Below are 21,547 nucleotides of genomic sequence, written 5' to 3' on the forward strand. Positions count from 1 at the left end.
TCAGATGCTTGCTTCCTCAGCATTCAATGCTGCACTGAATGCTCCATTAAATGCAAGGTTGGAAGGTTCAGGCAAACTGCCCCAATAGTCATGAATGCAGGCCTGACATTCCCTCTGTCAGAAGATTTGTGTCAGGTGCATTTAAGTGTGGCGGTTCGTCCCAGCGTGATCTTCCCGGGAATGGCGGCGGAGATCCGAGCCGAGCCGATACAAGCACATGTTCTTATGCGTAGACATAAAGTCCATGTGTGATCGGATCGGGCATGGGATTCAAGACCGAGCCGATCCAGTAGAATGGGGTCCTTCCGAGCCCTAACTGGTCGACGCCAGAACTCGAAAAGAGACCGTGCCCTGTGCCGAGCCGAGCCGAACCGGGATGACCGTGGTGAGATGGACACTCGATCCATTGAAAGATCATCGGTTCGGCTCGGACCGAACATGGTGGGCCCGACGTGGAAATTCGGTCTGAGCTGGCAGAGGAAATGCTGACCAGTGATGATGTGGAGGTCAAAGTTTGACCACAGAGAGTCAACTCCGAGGTGGGTGTTGACCAGCCACGTGTCGAGCTGTGACTGGCTATTCGGATCGATGTGGATTTTCCCACAAACAGGTATATAAAATATGTATCATGTATGTTTTAATTGATTTGCTTTCTGTAATATACTATTATGTATGATTAATTCTATTGGGTTGATTATGTTTGAGTTGTATGATTCTAACTTGTTATATATGAATGGGACGGAATGGGTAATACCATAATTATGATGTGTGGATCAAGATTGATAGTAACTATGGTGGTGCAAGATTTGAAAAGTTTGAAATCGGTTTTGATTCCATCAATACGTTTTGGTTTCCAGCATGTTTATTTATTTGATTATGGTTGAGTAATTTTAAAGGGATCAATCTAGGTGGATCAAATACCTTTGAACATATCGTTTTTATATGTCGATCCATTAATGTGATATATTGATCATGATCAAACAGTAATGTTGATGGCCATTTAATTCTTATACATATGAAATGTACGTGGGTTTATGATTGGTATTAATGTTTATATGTGGTTTAGATATTCCTTTTGATATCTAATGTGGCCAGTTTTCAATTTTGTAAATTAATAAATTTCTAGTTGTCAGTTTTCAATTTTGTAAATTAATAAATTTCTAGTTGTATGGTTATTTTCCAATTCATAAGACTGAATGTGTCATTTAAAGAGTTAATTATATCATCTTACTATAGAGGGTTAAATGCAACAGTTTTGAAACCTCAGAGGGTGTGTGTAATTGTTGAAATCTCAGGGGGTATATATGAAAAAACGATAAATCTCAGAGGGTATAAGTGTAATTAACTCGTTATTTAAATGACTACTTATTTGATCTAGTATGTATGATCAATTATGAGCTTATGATATATTGATCCTGATTTAGACATGCATAGCAAATTAAAGTTTAAAGGAATATATATGAAATTTTATATATTTCAATCTCATTATAGCTTGTCTTATATGAGGAGGCAATCTCAAGTATTTATTGCCAGGGATTAATGCCAATTTGGTCTGTAGATTATTATACTTGTATCAGTTTGGCCCCCAGACTTATAATTTAAAAAATTTAGTCCCCAAACTTTTTCAATTTTTCTAATTGAAGTTGTTTAGTCAATTTACACATTTTTGGTCCATGAACATCAATTATACTTTATTTGTTTATGAGCCCTAACCATGTTTCTCAAGCCAAAACAACAACGACACCCACCAATATCAACATCCAAGACAAAAACAACCAATTGGCTTTGAACGGAAAGTGTGTAAATTGACTGAACAACCTCAATTATAGGCCTAGTTAGATAAGTCATTGTGTCGTAGTACATGGAAGGAATCATACTTTTGAATTGTATGGAATCGCCGTGACTCACTGTGATTTGTTTAACTAAGGTAAACCATTAGAGTGACTGATTCAATTTTCTTGCGCATTTATGTTTCTTAAATCAGGTCATAATAGTTAGGATTATTATATTGACCAAATAGGAGACTGTTGGAATTAATTGCTTGTTCGACAAGTAAGTACCCTATTAATCATTAATCAGATCATAATTAATTGCTTGCTTACTTGTGGTCCATATAACAATCCCGATCTAATAAGGATTATAATTGGTATAATCATAATAATAAAAGAATTTGGGTTAGTTTTATAGTCTATATCTACTATAATGGACTGTAGAGATTAAAGATATTATAATAGGAAATTCGGTCCTCTCTTCCTATAAATATGTAGGCTATTTCATCTTAAACCTACAGACACACAAAATACACTTTAAGAAATTGGTTTATAGCAGAAGGGAGAGAAACACGTACGAATTTCAGTTCTTAGGATTTTGAGAGTAACTCGTCGTCAATCATTATTTCTCATTTAAATATCGAGTCTCATAGATCAAGGTATGTATTTATGGTTAATTAAATTTTCGCCTTAAGTAATTGTGAGAGTCATGAAGTTTTAGGTCTTGGATTTATGGATTGAGTCTAATGATTTACTCAATATAAAACTTACATATTGTTCTATATTCATAAGCCTATCTTTCTTTGATTTTGCAAGCACCAAATCATAAATTATTAGCTTATTTATTAGTTTGCCCCTTGAAAGTAACTTCAAGTTTCATTTTACCCTCTAAGGTTTATTTTGTATCACATTACCCCCTGAAACAAATTTTTGTGTATCACTTAGCCCACTTCTAATTTTTACAAATTTTGGAAATTAATTAAAAATAGTTTCGGACTCAGAAAAATACACGAAAAATTTATGCGGACTCGTCTTGACTAGTTCTAATTTACTATGGGGTCAAATTACAAATTTTCCCTCTGAGAGTTTCCAGAAAATTTGGGAAGTCCAGTGTACTCCTGAGGGTGTATATATGCGTCCATTTTTCTCCTTTTAGCATGGTATTTATAGTGGAGGCGGTCCAAAACCCTAGTCCTTCCTCCTTGGGATTGTTGACAAGTGTACGCTTCAAAAGTGGCCTAAAATTCCTGGTACAATTTGACAGCTAGGCCAGCCTTTGCTAGCTTTTTCTAGACATGTGTCAGCGTGTAAGTGGCTATATCCCTTATTGTCTCAAAGATTCTCTCGGCCAAGTCTAGCTGAGAGCTTTATTTCTCATTCGCCTATGTTGGATGGGTTTGCAACTGAGTAGGGGTGGGCACGGTCCAGTACAGTACAGTGCTCACCCCAAACTGTACACTAAACTGTAGAGTTGATCCAGTCCAGTCCGATGCTAGAGAACTGGAAATTTTGGCTCAGAACTGGACCAAACTGAACTGGAACAGTTCCAGTTCAGTCCAGTTCACTGTTTGGGGCTGGACCTCACTATTTGGGCCTTAGCCCAATTAAATTTTTGGGCCAAAAAAAATTTTAAAACATGTCTTTTTTTTAGTTTTTAACAACAAATCACAATATTTTTTTTAACAACAAATCACAACAATTCAACATTTAACAATTAACATATAAGACATCAAGTCATCAACATTCAACCGTTACATTTTTTATACCATTCCACAACCTACAAGATATCAACCAATAACCATTTCACAACCTTAAAGACTCAAAGTTACAAACCATTTACCCATCAAGATTCAAGACATCAACTATACATATAACCATATAAAGTTAACTACTTAACTTAGTAACTTACTAACCATACACCATTGTCCAAGTGCAAGTGCAAGTAAATTAAAAAATAAAAACCAACCAAAGCTAAAGAAGTTAATAACTTACTAAGTAACAAGTTACCAAATACAAATTACAAACCAACTTAATACAAATTACAAAGTACAAACCAATTAAATACAAATTAAGTTACATGACTAAAAATAACACAAATTAAAATACCCTAGCCAATTAAAATACAAATTAAGTTAATTAATTAAAAATAGTTTCGAACTCAAAGAAATATACGGAAAATTCTTACGGACTCGTCTAAACTAGTTCTAATTTACTATGGGGTCAAATTACAAATTTGCCCTCTGAGAGTTTTTAGAAAATTTGGGAAGTCCAAATTTATTTATAGAAAATTAAAATAGATTTTCCTCTATAAAAATTCTAAAATTTTCGTAAAGTCTCGGATGAATTCTCAAAAATATTTTGGAAATTACCAAAAACCTGTTTTAGAGAATTCTTCTGAGACTTTATGAAAATTCTAGAATTTATTTTATAGAGGGAAATTTATTTTCCTTTAAGACTGAGAGGTCTTTTGGGTATGTAGCAAGTGTTTACAAGAAAGGTAGTGTTATTGTTTAGAAGACCACGGTGCAAACCTTGTATTTTTTGGAGTTCGAGAGATTATCCTATGAATTTCCAAAGAGTCTAGAGTATTTTAATTTTTTGAAAACACTCGGATGAAAAATTAGTAATTTGACCCCATAGTAAATTAGTACTAGTTAAGACGAGTCCGTAAGAATTTTTCGTGTATTTTTCTGAGTTCGGAACTATTTTTAATTAATTTTCAAAGTTTGTAAAAATAGGAAGTGGACAAAATGATACAAGAGAATTAGTTTCAGGGAGTACTGTGATACAAAATAAACCTTAGGGGGTGAAGTTAGATTATAAGTTACTTTCAGGGGGTGAAATAGTAAATAAGCCTAAATTATTTTAAATTTGCAACCTTGAGTTATACAATAATTTCAGAGAGTACTCTACAATGCTAGCCCCGGAGAAACATCTCGTTATCATAATATAGAAAATTTATGTTTGTGCATTCAAGGGACAAAGATGATGAAATCTTAGTCCCTGAGTACCTTCCAAATGGGCAAAATTACCAACAAATGGGACATACCTAGTTTTGCTTGTGTCCAAGTGGGTATGAAGTTGCTAGTTGTTTATACCCATTTTGAAAATGTGCCACGTGGCACTTGCGTTGGGCCTTAAAACCTTAGCCTAATTCAAAATTTAAAGGCCAACTAGGCAAGAAAAGATGGCCCATTCTCGAAAGCCCACTTAGTTGCAAGCCCATCCAACATAGGTGAATGAGAAATAAAGCTCTCAGCTAGACTTGCCCGAGAGAATCTTTGAGACAATAAGGGATATAGCCACTTACACGCTGACACATGTCCAGAAAAAGCTGGCAAAGGCTGGCCTAGCTGTCAAATTGTACCAGGAATTTTAGGCCACTTTTGAAGCGTACACTTGTCAACAATCCCAAGGAGGAAGGACTAGGGTTTTGGGCCGCCTCCACTATAAATACCATGCTAAAAGGAGAAAAATGGATGCATATATACACCCTCAGAAAAATTTGCAAACACTGCAAATTCCTTTTGGCACATTGCCATCTTCGTAACTCTATTATTTTCGTTTGTTCTCTATGATTTGTCCTTAGTAGATCTATAGTTAATTTTCAGCTTTCTTGTGCTTAACTCTGTTATTTTTGTTTGTTCTCTAGGATTTGTCCTTAGTAGATCTTTAGTTAATTTTCAGCTTTCTTATGCTTAACGTTTGAATTTATTTAATACTTGTATTCAGTTTTATTTAATGTATTTATGCCTTTATTTTCAAGTTTAATCAAGTTGAGATCCAGTTTCCTTTACATTTATTAGCAATTTATTATAGATCTGTGGTTATCATTAATTTGCTATGATTTTCCATTCATATTTGTGGTTAGATTTGTAGTGAGAACTACCATCTTGTATCAGCCAGATCTAAATGCAATCAAATTTACTTTTATTTCTAAGATCTATATACTGTTTTTACTTAAGCCCTACTCTTAGTCCAACAGTCCATATATACATTTTAATTTGCAAACATTGTAACTGTTAGATCTGAGCATTAAAAGTTCTGGAATGCCCAGGAAAGATCAAGAACCCTGGCCAAGTTGGTTTCTCTTGGCTTACAATTGTTTGATTCCATTTCATTTTCTTTTACTTTATTTTATTGTATTTTCATTTTTTTTTGTTATTATCTTGTACTCGTCCAAGTACGAACATTACTTGGTGGCACACCTGAAACCAAAAAAGAACCAATAACATGGATCAAACCTTAGCCTGACACGTGTTTAGAGACATTTTCGACTATAACACTAGTCTTAAGAGTAGTTTAGGCCATGTATACAGGGAGTGTCCCAGTGCTCATTTCTTTAATTACTATGCATTACCCTGTGATTATATTCTTGATTGGATCAAGCAAGTTTACAATACAAATCCCAGCAAAGAAACTACCATATATTAAGTATTGAATTTGTAAGAAAAATGGATGGATTTACAAATTAATCTTTGATTGCGTTGATTAATTTTTGTTATTTGTGTAATTTGTAATATAATGGCATATTTATTTTACTATTATGTTAACGTGATTATCAGATGCACATGAATAACAGTTACAAATCTAACTGAGTAACAAAATTACAATACCTAGTGGTGATCAACGGGCAACCATGCTCATCCATCAACATATGGTTTAGACTTATAAAAAACGAATGAATTTTTTATTTATTTTGTAGCCGATCATGTGCCTTGTGTTCTAGATTTACATGATAAAACCCCTAAAGTCAAATATTTTAGACTCTTTTTATTTATTCTAAAATATTTTGCAATTGATCATGATATAACTTAGAAAGGTGTGTGTCACATTAATGTATTTAAAATTATTTAGAAGTTAATAAAAATTTCCTAGTTCATTTCCGAGTTCACATTAACTTAGTACATCATTATTCAAGGTCTGAATTTCCGAGTTCATAAAAATTTCCTAGAAACCTAATTAATTAATTAATTGTCATGCCCCAACAAAATCAAATGAGCCAAGCCTCCTCAATGGAACAAACCCAAGAAAATTCTAGTAATAATTAATCAATGGTTTCCTCAACTGATTGAGATTTCTCGTAATTATCACTTTTACAACATCATATATATCAATGGCATACACCTCCTACATATGCCATTTATTTATCCTCTAGAAACTTAAAAAGGTAATCTGAAGCAAACTTGCTTCACTTAATAATGGCTAAATTTTTGGATGAGCCTTTTCTTTTCCGAAATCAATTTGTAATCGCTGAATTGCTTCAATAAACTCCCACGATTGAGATCTCAAGAAGAGCAGAGAAAATATTTTAACGGTAAAGAGATGATCCTTCTCTTTTTGTAATTTAAGTTTTGCAACATTTTAATTAAGGCTAAAATAGTCTTTGTAGAAGCTGGCATGGCAATACTATATATATATATATATATATATATATATATTATTAGGGCATCATTAGGGCACCCTCGCATTGCCCTTATTAAAAATATGGAGGATTGTGGTGTTAAGTGTGTGTAATAAAAGCCGAGAGCTGTAGATTTATGCCCTTAGTTCATATATTTACGTGTTGGCTTGTATGATATTTTTTTATTTGATGAAAGACAAGATTAATACTTTTAATTTTAGAGTTCTTTATTAAAAAGCCATAAAATACAACATTTTTTAGTCATAAATCTAAATTTTTAATCTATTTATTTTTAAGCCAAAAAATATATTTCTAAGCCACAATTCAAGAAAAATCAAGTATGGAGCATTCAATATAATTCAAACTCAAGTTTACCCAAATAAAATATTCAAGCATACCCAAGTTTTAGTTTAATTGTTTTAGTTAAATTTTTTAATTCTTTTGAGAGATTAGGGGTTATGGTATAGTCTTTAGAATTTAAGGCTAAAACCCTAAATATAAAGTTATAAAACCTAAACTCTTAGAACAATACTACATCATTTAACAAAGTGTAATTCTAAGAAATTATAAAGTGTAACTCTATAAGAGTTACATATTACATCATAACAAAATAAAGTGTAACTTTTTACATACTGTATTATAACAACATAAAGTGTAACTCTGTGAGAGTTACATACGGTGTCAATAAAAATGTTTAGTTTTAAACCACTCCGTGTGGCTTAAAAATAAATAAATATTTTACATGAGTTTATGAGTGAAATTTACAATTTTTTGTGGTTTTTTGCAGTTCTAAAAGATATTACCAAGGGTACCAAGATATCAAAATATATAATAAAATAATAAAGTTTGAAGACCCAGTAATAAACTTTCAAGGATGGGTTGGAGTTATAAATTTTTAAGATAAAACTGTTTTATGTGGGAGTATCACATAGCTAGGTAAATCCTTAAAATTAGTCCGAATTGTGAGGAAATGTGAAAAAAGTGAATTTGGATTAAAATATGTCAACAATTTCATCCCTTCCAAATTTCATTGTATTTAGAAAGTGTTACATTAGTTTATTTTTTGTCAAAAAGTGTTACATAGGTTAGTAAAGAGCAATACCAAAAGATAGGTTAGTAAAGTGTTACATAGGTTCATAAAGTTTAATTTTACAAAAGCATAGGTTTTCTTTTGTTTTTGATATGAGTAGGGGAATTCGAATTTAGGACCTTTTAATATTGTAAAGAGAAATACTATTAGCAAGTTAGTGATGAAAACATAAGTTAGTAATGTTACAAAGAGGTTTTCCTTTTATTATTTTTCTTTTGTACTTATACAAGAAGACTATGCAAAATTGAAACATTTTTGAAATTCAGAAGAAAAATATCAATAAATCAATAATTAATTGTTAAAATGTTACATACACGTCAGTAACATTTTAACCAAGGAAAAAGTGTAATTGAAAAGATTTGAAGTATGCTTTGACAATTATTATTATATCAAATTAAAGCTGGTAAGTTAGGAATTTCAGTGAAACAATAAAATAAATGAAACTTTTGGGATGGCCATGCAATAAAGACAGAGAACTAAAACGTCCGTACTAGTGTACACTACCGACCCCACAGTCCAGACACGAGAAAACTCACTCACTCTGTCACTCACACGCTGTGCTTCACTGCTTTTTGGTCCGACTCAGACACTCTTGCTCCGCTCACTCGCTTCGTCTCTGCAAATTCCCAACTCAGTTTCAGGCCAACCAAGCTTGCTTGCTTCTTTACTTGGTAACCCACTACTAAATTTCCTTTTATTTTGATATAAAAAACAAAAAAAAAGAGTTCCCTTTTATTTCTTCTTTTCCATAAAGGTTTGATCTTGCTATTTTCTTCTACTCATCTGCATTTTGTTTTTATTTACCTTGCATTGTGAGCTTTATTACTCGCCTAGGGTTTATACACACACATGTATGTATGTATATATATATATGTTTCTGAAAACTTTTCCTCTTTGTTGATGTTTTTCTTTTATTCTTCCCTGTAATTTGTAGAAAAAACGAAATTTTTGTATCTTACATTGTGAGCTTTATTACGGGCCTAGGGTTGATACACACATGTATGTATGTATGTCTGAGTGATTTGAATTTAATTTCTCATCTGTTTTTTTTCTTAATATTTTTGTTTTATTCTTCCCTGTAATTTGTATAAAAAGTTAAAAACGAATTCTTTTTTGTTATTTCAGTTTTGGGTATTTACTGAATGCTTTTCTGGGAAATTATATAAAAATTTTTCCATAGTCTTTGCTATTGTTGTGGTGTTTGCCATTGTTATGTTTTCCATAGTCTAAGTAGTATTGATTATAAAGGTGGATTATGGATTGAGATGGGAATCTACTTAAAACTTATAAAAAGGAAAAAAAAAAAAAAAAACCAACTTGAGGTTTATGATGGAGTTTTTCTTAGAAATTCTGTTGTAAGCAAACAAGTAGATGAAAAGTACTATCTTGGTGATGTTGAAGTCAGTGCATCCAAAGTACCCACGGATATGCGACTGGTGCAGGTGAAAATTTGCAATGTAAACCTAATGTGTTCCTATATAGTCATTGAATTAGATTAAGTTTGAAAGTTCCATTTGATCCCAGGGGATGAAATATATGACATTTTTTCTTTTGTATGCATCTTCACTGAAAAACTGAGTATATGATATATTTGCATATGGTGAGCTCATTAGTGCCATACCTTATCTTCAAAATAGATGCCATTGATTAAAACTGTTTGGAATTTGCTTGTTTACTGCACATCTGCATTTTGGCGTAATTTTTACACTGGGTGTTGAATATCTTTACATATAAATAAGTACGAGTCTATATGTATGTGTGTATATGAACTTTTGTTTTGAGATTCTTTCATAGAACTTGTCTGAAACCCAATTTCATAATTTACTGTTGCTAGAGAACATAAAACATCTAAGAGCAAGTGGTGGTTAAAAGACTTCTTGATCAGGCCATGGATGCTTCGGATGTATGTCCAACTGAGGACGCCATTCGTGCTTTTTTTGAATACTTGGTTGACCCAATACTTCCAGCAAAATCTTCTCTGCGGGATATCCCATCATTATCTCAACAAGAATCAGTTGCGAAACAGGTCTTGTTCTTATTTCATTTCCTGCGTTTGTGTTTAATTAGTCAAACAATTTACCTTGTGTTTTGCGTTAAATTTTCTTAGAGAAAAATATTGATCTAGGATTCTTCTCATAATTTCATACTGTACACTGTATGAAATAAAGTTAATATCTTGTAGCTTTGTTTAGATGGGGGACCTCTCGCCCACGGCTAGGCAATATTTTTTGTAACTCAACAACTATTAAAAGATAAAATACATAGGCTGTAATTGCTTGGCTCAATGCCAGACTAAATGTATATGTTTATAATAGAATTGTGACTAAAATACCCCTAGAGGTCAAACAATAATAAAGGCTAATAAATGACAATAACCAAGAAGTATAAAAACATGCTAAACTTGGTTTCCAACAATTTGTACCTATGGCCAAATTTTGTTGGTTCTCATTCAGTAGAAATACTGTTGTGTTGAATATTTGGACTAGATGATAGAAGCACATGAAAAGACTAATGCTGTTGTAGCATTTTAACTAATGAGTTGGTCGTGAGTGCCACGGGGGGAGGGTGGGAGAAGGGGGGCGGGGGATGGGTACCAGGCACACATATACATTTAAAGAAACAAATAAATCCATGCAATTGTAACTGTCCACTCTTTTAACTACTTGTTTGTCTTGTAAAATTGGTTTCCTTAGGTGCATGCTGTTGTGTTACTATACAACTATTACCACAGAAAGCAATGTCCGAAGCTAGAAGTTTTGGATTTTGAATGTTTTTGCAAGTTGGTTGTGGATCTCAAACCAGCCTTGCTGGCTCATATGAAAACCATGCAAAAGTCGTCCAGTGGTACTGAATCAGATGACCATGAGAATCAACTTTCTGTAACAGAAAAAACAATCATGGATGCATGCAAGATATCTTTAAGTTTAGATGTATCAAAGGATGTTCCGAACACAGAGGGATGGCCAATTTCCAAAGTTTCAGTTTTCTTAATTGACTCCAAGAAGGAGAACTGCTTCTTGCTATTTAGTTCCATTACCCAGGGGGTTTGGTCAGTGTTTGAAAAAGATTTGGGCGTCACAGACCATAGTTCAGAAGATACAACAGAGGCAAAACTTGTAAACAAAAAGAAAAGAGTCACTAGAGAACCTTCAAGAGGTGAATCAAGTATTGATGAAGCTAGTTTTCAGAAAATTGCATATTCAGCTGTTAGTGAAGCTACAGGTATGCAGTTTTCCTTAGATACTACTTTTGTAGATGTGTGAACCTCAGGGAAACCCGTCTACCTTTCTGTAAGTTCCTGATCTATTCTGCCGTTTGTTTTGCTGCAAACTGCTACCCATTATGTTCTCTGGTAAATCTCATTTAAAATTGTACAAGGAAACATTGGCAAGGTACATGCTAATTGGTTGCTCATTTTAACAATTCAGGAAACTGATATATAGAAATTTGAATCTGAAGCTCTTCAACTAACTTTAATAGACTAATATTACTGTATAATTCATATTGCAAAATCGTATAGGTGCAGCCAGATTATAATGAAAGTATTGTTCTCTATGTTGAGAGAGGATTTAATGACTTGGTTATCTCACTGTATATTAATTTTGTCTTAAATGCTATTAGGCACAGCCAGATTATAATGAAAGTATTGCTCTCTATGTTGAAAGAGGATTTAATGACTCGTGTATCTCACATTTTGTCTTAAATGCATGTAACCATAAATGGAATTCAGCTTGAAATTAAATATGATATATGATGCTTGATGCAATACGTTTAAATCATCTTGGCCCACTTTAAGGAAGTGAATCTAATTGTTCTATGAATAATGATATGCTATGCAACCTATTAAAAAATAAAAACAAAAAATGATGTCAAACCGGTGGTAACATCCTATAGACATTAAAAATTATCCCCAGACATTATATATAGTAGTGTTTGTGCGCTTTGCCTGCTTTAGCAATGACTATTTTTCATTTTATTCAATGTAATATTATACCAGAGCCTCAAAAGCTGTCATAAATTATGGATACTCGTTGTTGCTAATTGTGAGGTCTGTTCTCCCATCTCCATGATTAATCTGTTTCTGTTGTGCTTGTTACAACAGCCCATCAAAACCATTTGTAATAGAATTGCTTGATTTCTGTATGTTTTTCTAAAGATATATCGATGGAGTATGGTTTCTATATAGAATTTTACTGTTTAGAATTGCTTGATTTGTAAGGTTTTAGACTTTATTTCTTCTAAAGATATACTGATGGAGTATGGTTTCTATATAGAATTTTACAAAACAGAAATTAAATTCCATATGTAAACATAAAGCTTTTGATTGCGGTGATTTGATTTAACATATAAGTCTTAGTCAATTATAATTGACACAAGAAATGGAAGAGGAGCCGTCGTAAATTTATTAAGGGCATTGTATTGCAAGAGTTTATGTTTATCTATAAGTTAACATAAAAATTAGAGGAGTAATTTGGCCTTGTAGGAGTTTACTTAGAAAATTTTATTTGGAATCATTGTAACAAACTTGAAAACCTTTTCAAGGCTCATACATTACAAATTTAAGCACTGTATCTGGCTGTTTCTAGGTAGCCAAATTCGTGTTTGCCAATACCTTCTTCTGCTTCCAATGGTTTAACAGGATTAGCTGACACATAAATGTGATTTTTGTAAATGGACTAGGTATTAATCCAACTGATCTTCTGGTCTTGGAAAGCCATGTTGGATTTTCTGTGAGTAAAGAAAAGGCGGCTGCTTGGGTTTTTATAATTCAGTGCACCCAATCAGTCAATGAGGATATTACTCAAGTTCCTATTAAAGATGTTATTGACAGGTATGGTTCTAGGAACAGCTTTCTTGGTTTGTTTTGTTTTTTTATATTATCCATTGGTTTGTTTTGGGTGTTGTTAGGGTGGTTAAGGTGGAAAGCATGTCATCACTTGGTTTTGGGGAATGGATTAGGGGTGCATTAGAATTTTCATGTGTCAATCATTAGCTTGTTTTAATGCCAATCCAAATGCATTCTATTGGATATTGCATGTCTTTAAATGTACTTCTTAATCACAAGTTTCAGTAGTTTATCAGCCTTCCAATTCACATTATGTATTAGATGTTGTCCTTCCACATCTCTTATTTGCTTGTGATGGATACTATCAGATATTTCTGATTTCTTTTAAAAGATTTTGCTGCTTGGCTTCTAAACTAAAGTTCGTTCTTATTTCCAGCTTTTGTTATCTTCTACTTGTCTCCTCGAACATGCAGATATATAGTTAATTAACCTATGGTGCATGATATTGTTTATTTTCAGTCGAAAGTATAACAATACATACTTTTTGGTTTAGGTCCCTTGGTTAATTGGTTTTGTTATGTATATTTCCCAGGGGCCTGTTAAAGCCCGACTAGGTTAAGGGTTGTTGGTCAGTGCTTCCTGAACGCCCAAAAAGTGTCAGCCTACTTATGGCCCAAAAAGTGTAGCCCATAAAATCCTGGAGGAATAGAGGAAAAAGGGTCCCATCCATCTAAGGGCCTAAGATGAGTCAAGGCCCGAAATCAACCTTGTCCGGAGACTCCTCCCTAATCTAATTTCGTCCATCTTAAACCAGATCAAATCAAATTGCTTAAACAAGTTCACACACCGATTTGATGAAGGTTAGACTATTGACATCACATTAAATGCTCTTATAAGAAAAAACACACATTAGATGCTCTTAAAAAAAATTGCATTAAATGCCATTGCCATATAAAAGCTAGTGAGTGGGTACATATAAAGCTCGCCCATAGAGTTTTAGTTGAAAGTCTAGAAAAAATGAGTGCATGTGTCTAGAAAAAAATATGTGCATGTGTCTAGAAAAAATATGTGCATGTGTCCAGATCTTAACAACTTAAGCTTCTGGGAGTAGTAAACCAACAAATTTTGTAATTTACAAGAAAGATTGATTTGATAAAAAAAGAATAATTAAACATTTCGTAATAATGTTTTACTTTTGTTAACTAAAAAATTGAGGTGCCATTATATAGTCAATGGGGGAAGCACCCATCATGTATGATAAATTCAGTGCAAAGAAAGTATAGATCCTTCTACAAGTATTCATGAAGTGGGCTTGTAAATATTAGGATTTGTATTTGATTGCTTAACAGTGATGATTTATAACATTACTGTTATCGACTGTGCCCTCCTTGATGCTAACATTATTTCTTTGCTAATTGTGTAGTCTGCAGGGTCCTCTGGTTCAGAAGAGTTCCAGCAGCTGGACAGTTACACCAGTTGTTGAGTACTTCCATGTGCTTCCTTATGCTGGGATTTTGTTAGACTGGTTTTATAGGTGTGCTATTTTTATTTATCTTCATAATTTACTTGTCACTGGATTTTGTTGAGCATAGTAGCTTTTTCGATGCAGGTTTTCTAGCATTTTCATTGTGGAAAAATATTTGTCATTTACTCTGAAGATTCAGTACTGTAGTAATTATAATCCTTTGGATATTCATTTTCCATTTAAACATGATGCTATTATTGCCTCGTATGCTTGACTGAAACATGTTCTAAGATAACAAATATTTGGCTGAGCTTTATTTTGTATGAAACAAATATAAATGTGTATTAAAAATATGCTTTCGGGAGTGTAACATGCATAAAATCATAAATATTTTTTTCTTGTAATTTTTGTCATTTACTCTTTCTTAGATTAATGTTTCCCGTTGCTCATAGGTAAGGCATATTATTATGAAATTGGATTTTGAACCCATTTGTCAGGTCTTAGCTACCCTGCCTTTGTTTGACATGGTACCACATAACTTTGGTAGCACCATTTGTTTTGTAGAAAATGGAATATTTGGAACAAATTCAATTCATTGACACACAAGATTTCTATTGGCATTTTCTCCTTATCCCCAAATATGGGCAGCAAAAGTCCCTCCTAAAGTTCGAGTTTTTGTTTGGTTGGTGGCTCTTGGGAGGGTTAACACTTGTGATCTTGTTCAAAGGAGGAGGCCTTTTAGTTGTTTTTCACCTCAATGGTGCATTCTATGTAAAGCGGGGGAGGAGAGTGTGGACCATGTTTTCCTTCATTGCTCTTACTCTTTACAATTGTGGTGGAAGTTGTTTAGGGAGGTTGGCGCTTCATGGGTAATACCACAAAATTGTTCTGAGCTTTTGAGTATCTGCTTTCAGGCCTTAGGGAAGGGGAAAAAAGCAAAAACCCTATGGAGATGCTTGGTGCTGGCTGTTTTTTGGGTTTTATGGATGGAGCGCAATAGAAGAATTTTCGATGATTATAAGGGGGTTGAAGTGGAAGTTCTTTGGGAGCGAGCGAAATTTTGGGCTACTTTATGGGCATCAGTTACGGCTGATTTTCGGGCACACTCTATATCCTCTATTATGCTGAATGTGTTAGCTGTTGTGCAGTGAGACTAGTTCTGGGGCGATGTCTTGGGTTTTTTCCTATCTGAGATCAGTTTTGTTTTTTACTTTTATTTTTTTCTTTATAAGTTTGTGGATTCCTGATCCACTCTGTTTTTTATTTTACTTTGTATTTTTAATAAAAGTTCTCATTTCTTCTCACAAAAAAAAAAAAAGATTCCTATTGGCATGGGATGCATTGGCTCAGCAATATGAACTTCCAGTCAAATGATCACCTCTTGGATTTTCCATTTCTAAGTTTGTGGATTTTAATTATCCTATGTCATTTTGTTTTGTATACGCCACAGAGAGAAGAAGAACCTGAGTGTTTATTTCTTTGGTAAAATTGATTTTAAATTGCCAAAACACATGAGGTTGACTAGCGATGAAACTGATGGTGTAATGAACTTTTGTAGCTTCGCTGTGTGAATAAATAAAGTATATCAGCCATGGAAAGTTTTTGGTTTCTCTTTTCATTATTGGGATTGTGGGAATGTGGAAAGTTTTGTCTTTGTGTTCTCTATTTGATTTAGAGATGACATAAGATTGATGTCTCAAATGTCCTTTATTTACCTGGCATGTGTTTTTTTTCCCCAACAGGAGGGAATTCTCAAATGGTTTGCAAGATTTGAGGTTAGGAGAGGGCAATGTAAATGTATGCAGCCCTAAGAGGATTGAAAGACCTTGCGAGCCAGAAATTCACAAAAACCAAGAGAAGTCTCCTGGAAATGGTGTCACGATAGAGGATCTTAAAAACAACACAACCAATTCTAAACCTCAGTCATGGAAGCAAAAAGATACCACTGGATATTGCAAGACAGGTTTGGCTGATGCTTTTAATGGACCTCAGAAAATTGAGGTAAATAAGCCAAAAATTCAGAAAAGCCAAAACAATTCCCATGTAAATGGTGTCATGATAGAGGATCTTAGAAACAACACAAGCAGTTCTAAACCTCAATCATTGAAGCAGAAAGATGCCAGTGGATGTTGCAAGACAGGTTTGGCTGATGCTTTCAATGGACCTCAGAAAAGCCAAAACAAGTCCCATGTAAATGGTGTCATGATAGAGGATCTTAGAAACAACACAAGCAGTTCTAAACCTCAATCATCGAAGCAGAAAGATGCCAGTGGATGTTGCAAGACAGGCTTGGCTAATGCTTTAAATGAACCTCAGAAAATTGTGGTAGATGACTCTTCCATGGTCTCATCAGAAAAGCCAGAAATTCACAAAAGCCAAGACAAAGCTAATGTAAATGGTGTTGGGTGGGCAGTTGTTTTATTTTTAGACAAGCCAAGAATTCACCTGTTTAAATTTGTTTATTTTTTCTGAAGAAAGATTTATTTCTATGTCATCTGATAGCCTGTTGTTGGGTGGGCAGTTTGACATGGTGAACTTGACGACAAAGCCATTCATTACTGAGTGCAGACCTGAAAACGTCATTGCTGGAAACAAGAACTGTTATATTAACTCATCAGATCAAGATAGTGTAGGTGGTCGTGCCCTTGTCACCTTTCAATCCAGTTGTAAAGATCTTCACAGATTACAGATTTCTATAGCTTCTAAAGAAAACATGTTGTCAAAAACTGCTTTGAAAGTTCTTATGAAAAGAAGGGATGAACTGGTACGTTTTTCTTCTCTTGATGTAATAATTCTTAGGATGTGTTATTTCTGAATAATAACTCATAGTATGAATGTAAATTCAGAGATTGTTGGATGAAATTATTCTAAAGTCTAGTTGACTCAATGTCGTCTATATATAAGATAATTGGCAGTAGCCTGAGCACATATGCATTAAGTGGTTTGGCACCAGTAAAGTTATTATTAGTCTGATCACATTCACCAAATCTGAATGGTGCCATTTTGTTTGCAACTTACATCCTTCAAAGTGTTGTATATCAGATGTCCTCAATAATTAGATTGGTTAACTACATATTTCTTCAATGGACATACGAAATAGTGTCTTGCCTAGCCTTCTGCCATAATCATATTTGCTTTACTAGTTATTTTCTTGAATTAAAAACAAAGCTTCTTTCTATTAATATTTTAGACTCATTTGCTTGTCCATGCAGTCTCTTCAGCAGCGCAATATGGAAGATGAGATTGCTCGGTGTGATAAAAAAATCCAGACAATTTTAAATGGTATTATTTGCTCTCAAGTTTTTCTTGTATTTCAGCTACTTAGTGTTACCCACCCATCTTGTTCTCATTTTTCTTACACATTTATACTCAAATGTACAATGTATAAGGGAGAATCCAATCACAACAAGATCTTAAACTGGATTCAGCTCTAGTCTGGTAAACCCACCAGGGCAAGTGCATTCATAAGGTGGCTGGTGGCAGCGTAAATAAATAATTAAAATCTAACCATAATATGCTATTATAAAAAAATCAAAACAGTGGTGGTGTTAAATCAAGCCTAACAAGCTTCTAACTTTTCTTATGATTTCAAATCACAAAAGTACAAGGCAATGTATAGTTGAGATTACTAAAGCCTTGTCTTTTTGATGTATGATATTGTTTGTTATCACTTAAAAGTTCAAATACATGTGTCCTTTGTCCTTGTGTTTGAAACTTAGACATGTGCCACATGGTGAAACGCTGTTGTCTTGAACATTATTTTACATATATAATTTATTGATTTGTAAAGACTTGGAATTGCAAAGATTTCATAATGTTGTGCATCTGTTTTTCTGACTACCATAGGTGGTGAAGATGATTTGGCACTGAAGCTAGAGTCCATTATAGAAGGTTGTAGTGATGCACTCCTAAGAAGTGAAAGGACTCAGCGACTGCATGAAGACCAATGCTCTCCTCAAAATATCAAGAGGAAGAGGTTGTCAGAGGCTGTCCTCAACATTCAAAATCCATGCCAGGCAAGTTTCTGTTATTGGACTTCTCATTGCATATGTCAATTGAGAGTTGAAAATTTATCAATAAATAGGGATTCTATTTAAATCCTATTTGACACATCTTGAAGGTTCAATTCTTTTGCATCCTATAAACATATTTAACGCTTCAAAATAAGTATAAGAAATTTTTTGGGTGGTTCTCTATCCATGTGCATATTGATTGATTCCTTTTGCACTTTTGGGGGAGGGAAAAAGGCAATAGTTCTGTGGGATTGTGGAGTTTTGGAAAAAATTTAGGTCGTCTGCTTAGTGAGAAATAGCATAAAATTTAGTATACAAGTTAGTAATCAATGGACTTCTTATGGGATAGAGTTACATTTTGGCATAAGTTACTAAGATTTCAAAGGCTTTCCTTTCTTCTTACTGAATGTGGATTGGGATGTAGAATTTTCTAGGTTTTTGATGTTTTTGTTCAGCCTTGTTAGTAATATCATCAGGTGTTGAAGAAACTAAAAGACGAATTTTTTGTTTCAAATTTCTTTCAGGTCTTGATTTGTCTCTTCAGTCTTTGAAAGACCAAATCTTGGCAGGCCAATATGATGTGCCTTTTTGAGTAGTGTATATGCACAGCTACTTCATTCATCCTCAGCTGTGGTCATCATGATAATTCTTCTTTGATTGGTTTATCGTGATCTTTCTGCTTTGTGTAGTTATACAAGTCGACCTAGGAATCCAAGGTCTTTTAGAGGTTGCAATCCTGGTAATAGGGGTGCCTTTCAGGGTAACACTCATGGTGGTTTTAGTGGATGTATTCAAGGACCCACCTCATGCCTTAGACAGTAGTAGAGATCATGGTGGGGCTGTGATGCAGGTCCTGGTCGTGGCCTCATCTTACAAAAGCAAAGCCCTTAACTGATCAGTAACATTCTTCCCACCTGGTTGTGTTTTCTGGACCTCAAAATTACAGAAGAGGAGAGGATTGATGTGTGTGTGTTGGGGGGGGGGGGGGGGGGGGTGGTTTGAGAAGGATGGCCCTTTAGATTCCATGGCTTCCCATTCTGTTGCATTACAAGTGGATGCTTCTCCTTTTGTTGCATTATCATCTTGGTCATCCTTCATTAAGTCTATCCAGCATTTGTGTCCACTTTTTGAGTCCCTCAGGAGTGTGAAGCATGTCAGTTAGGAAAACATCTCTGTTTTTCCTTTTTTCCTAGATAGGATAATTGTATCACCTCTCCTTTTCAGTTGATTCATACTGATTTTTGGGGTTCATTTAGAAATAAAAGCATGTTGGGTTTTTCTTATTTGGCTTCTTTGGATGATTATTGTTCCAGAATGACCTGTCATAGTGTATATCTGCATGGAAGTGAAGCTATTATCTTTCCTTTTATGTATTCATTTGAGCATTGGAACTGCCTTGCAAAATATCATTTAATTAACCATTGGTTTGTCTGCTTGGACCTTCTGCTAGTTGATATTCATTATAGGGGTCTACAGCTCTTCTATGAGTCCTCACTCATTTTTATTCCACTTCGCAGGAACTGGATGGTGTTTGTTATAAAAACAACTGGATATTACCAACTTATCATGTATCCTCATCAGATGGTATGGTTGTTTAATTTAAACCGTCTACTTAAATATGATGATTTTCCTATGAAAAGAAAAGGATGATGTATATGACTGGTTTTTCACCATTGGTTTTTTAGCTGTTCATGAATTTACTAGGATCTACCAACTTTGAATTAAATCAAGTAGCAGTTTATTTTCTCATATTGACTGTCCCTGGGATTCTTTGCTACTCTACAAAGTTTACAATGTGCCTGCGGTGTCATATTTGGAGATTAATCATTTCTTTGTTACTCTTAAGAGTTTATAATGTACAAAGTTTATTTCCATGATCCATCAAACGTTTTACAAAGTTTGTTTCTGTGATCCATCAAATGGTTGTTCATAATGCTGCATGTTATTGAAAATTGAAAACCCAAAGCTTGAAAAGTGATTCCATAAATGCTGGTGGATTCTTTTTTTTGTCGAGGATATTCCTTTCCGTTCTCACAGCTGTGTTTTCCATGTAAAGCTGTTGCTTTGATTAGAACTTGCAGAAAAAGTATTATAGATTGGTTATTCTGTAGTAGGGTTTTGATTCTGCCTTTCTGGGAAATTATACTGACAATGTACCTTATATGTCTAGAAGATCATCACAGAATCATGATTGTATCAAGAATATCTTATATGAAAAAAAAAAAAAAATTATCAGGAATTGTCATGCATTAGTAAATTAAATAATGATTGCTATGCAGAGTAAAAATTGATGTTTGTTTTGTCTTTGGAAGGTGGATTCCAAGCTAATGTGACAGTGAAAGGGATGGATTTTGAGTGCTCTAGTGGAAGTGACCTGTGTTCCAGTCCTCGTCAAGCAAGGGAATCGGCTGCAGCACAAATATTGGTGAAATTGCGAAGTATTGCAGGCCAGGCGCAGAAGTAATTATAGGTCCTTTGTGTTGAAGATTGGAATTGCATTTTGCTTAAGATATATAGCTTACTTTGGGGTTCTTTGTTTGGCTTCAGACTTCAGTATAGTGACTAGTCAAAGGAAATAGAGTTCTCATACCATCACCTACAGGCTACAGGTTAAAAATGCTATTTGTTTCAACTATCCCATGAGAAAGATACTCTTATTTGAACCATTTTTGTAAATTAATCCATCCAGTAAATGGAACCAACTTTTGAAAATAGGCCTTTGAATCAGAGCTGTGGATTAATTTGAGATACCATTCAAATCACAGCTATCAGAGCTGTGAGCCTGTAAATTAAAGATACATGGTAGTCTCTTGAGTTGTAATATCTGCATCTAAAAGTCTAGCCATGCCATTTCTATATTGACCTAAAAATTAAAATTATAATAGCATCTTTATGGAGTAAATTATCCCATCTCTCCTAGGTGGTACTTGGACCTGAACGGTCCTCAACGTTGAATTCCAAAGTTCTGACAATGAAAAAAGGAATCATACATTCCAAATTTGTTCTTATTACTATTTTTA

At 34.1% G+C, this 21,547-nt stretch overlaps 1 protein-coding gene across 1 annotated transcript; it reads left to right on the forward strand.

The window, feature by feature from the left end:
• The first annotated feature begins 8,853 nt into the window (after window positions 1–8,853).
• Window positions 8,854–21,384, forward strand: LOC147293098 (uncharacterized). Its single transcript, XM_086233776.1, has 11 exons — window positions 8,854–8,934; window positions 10,098–10,289; window positions 10,957–11,485; window positions 12,944–13,094; window positions 14,473–14,583; window positions 16,257–16,905; window positions 17,036–17,278; window positions 17,727–17,796; window positions 18,361–18,530; window positions 20,045–20,111; window positions 20,840–21,384. The coding sequence occupies exons 2-11, from the start codon at window positions 10,152–10,154 to the stop codon at window positions 20,989–20,991; spliced, it is 2,280 nt and encodes a 759-aa protein (XP_086089902.1). The 5' UTR covers window positions 8,854–8,934; window positions 10,098–10,151; the 3' UTR covers window positions 20,992–21,384.
• Window positions 21,385–21,547: the final 163 nt, after the last annotated feature.

Source organism: Dryas octopetala, chromosome 2, assembly GCF_963921425.1.
Source record: "Dryas octopetala chromosome 2, drDryOcto1.1, whole genome shotgun sequence".
Classification (NCBI taxonomy): domain Eukaryota; kingdom Viridiplantae; phylum Streptophyta; class Magnoliopsida; order Rosales; family Rosaceae; genus Dryas; species Dryas octopetala.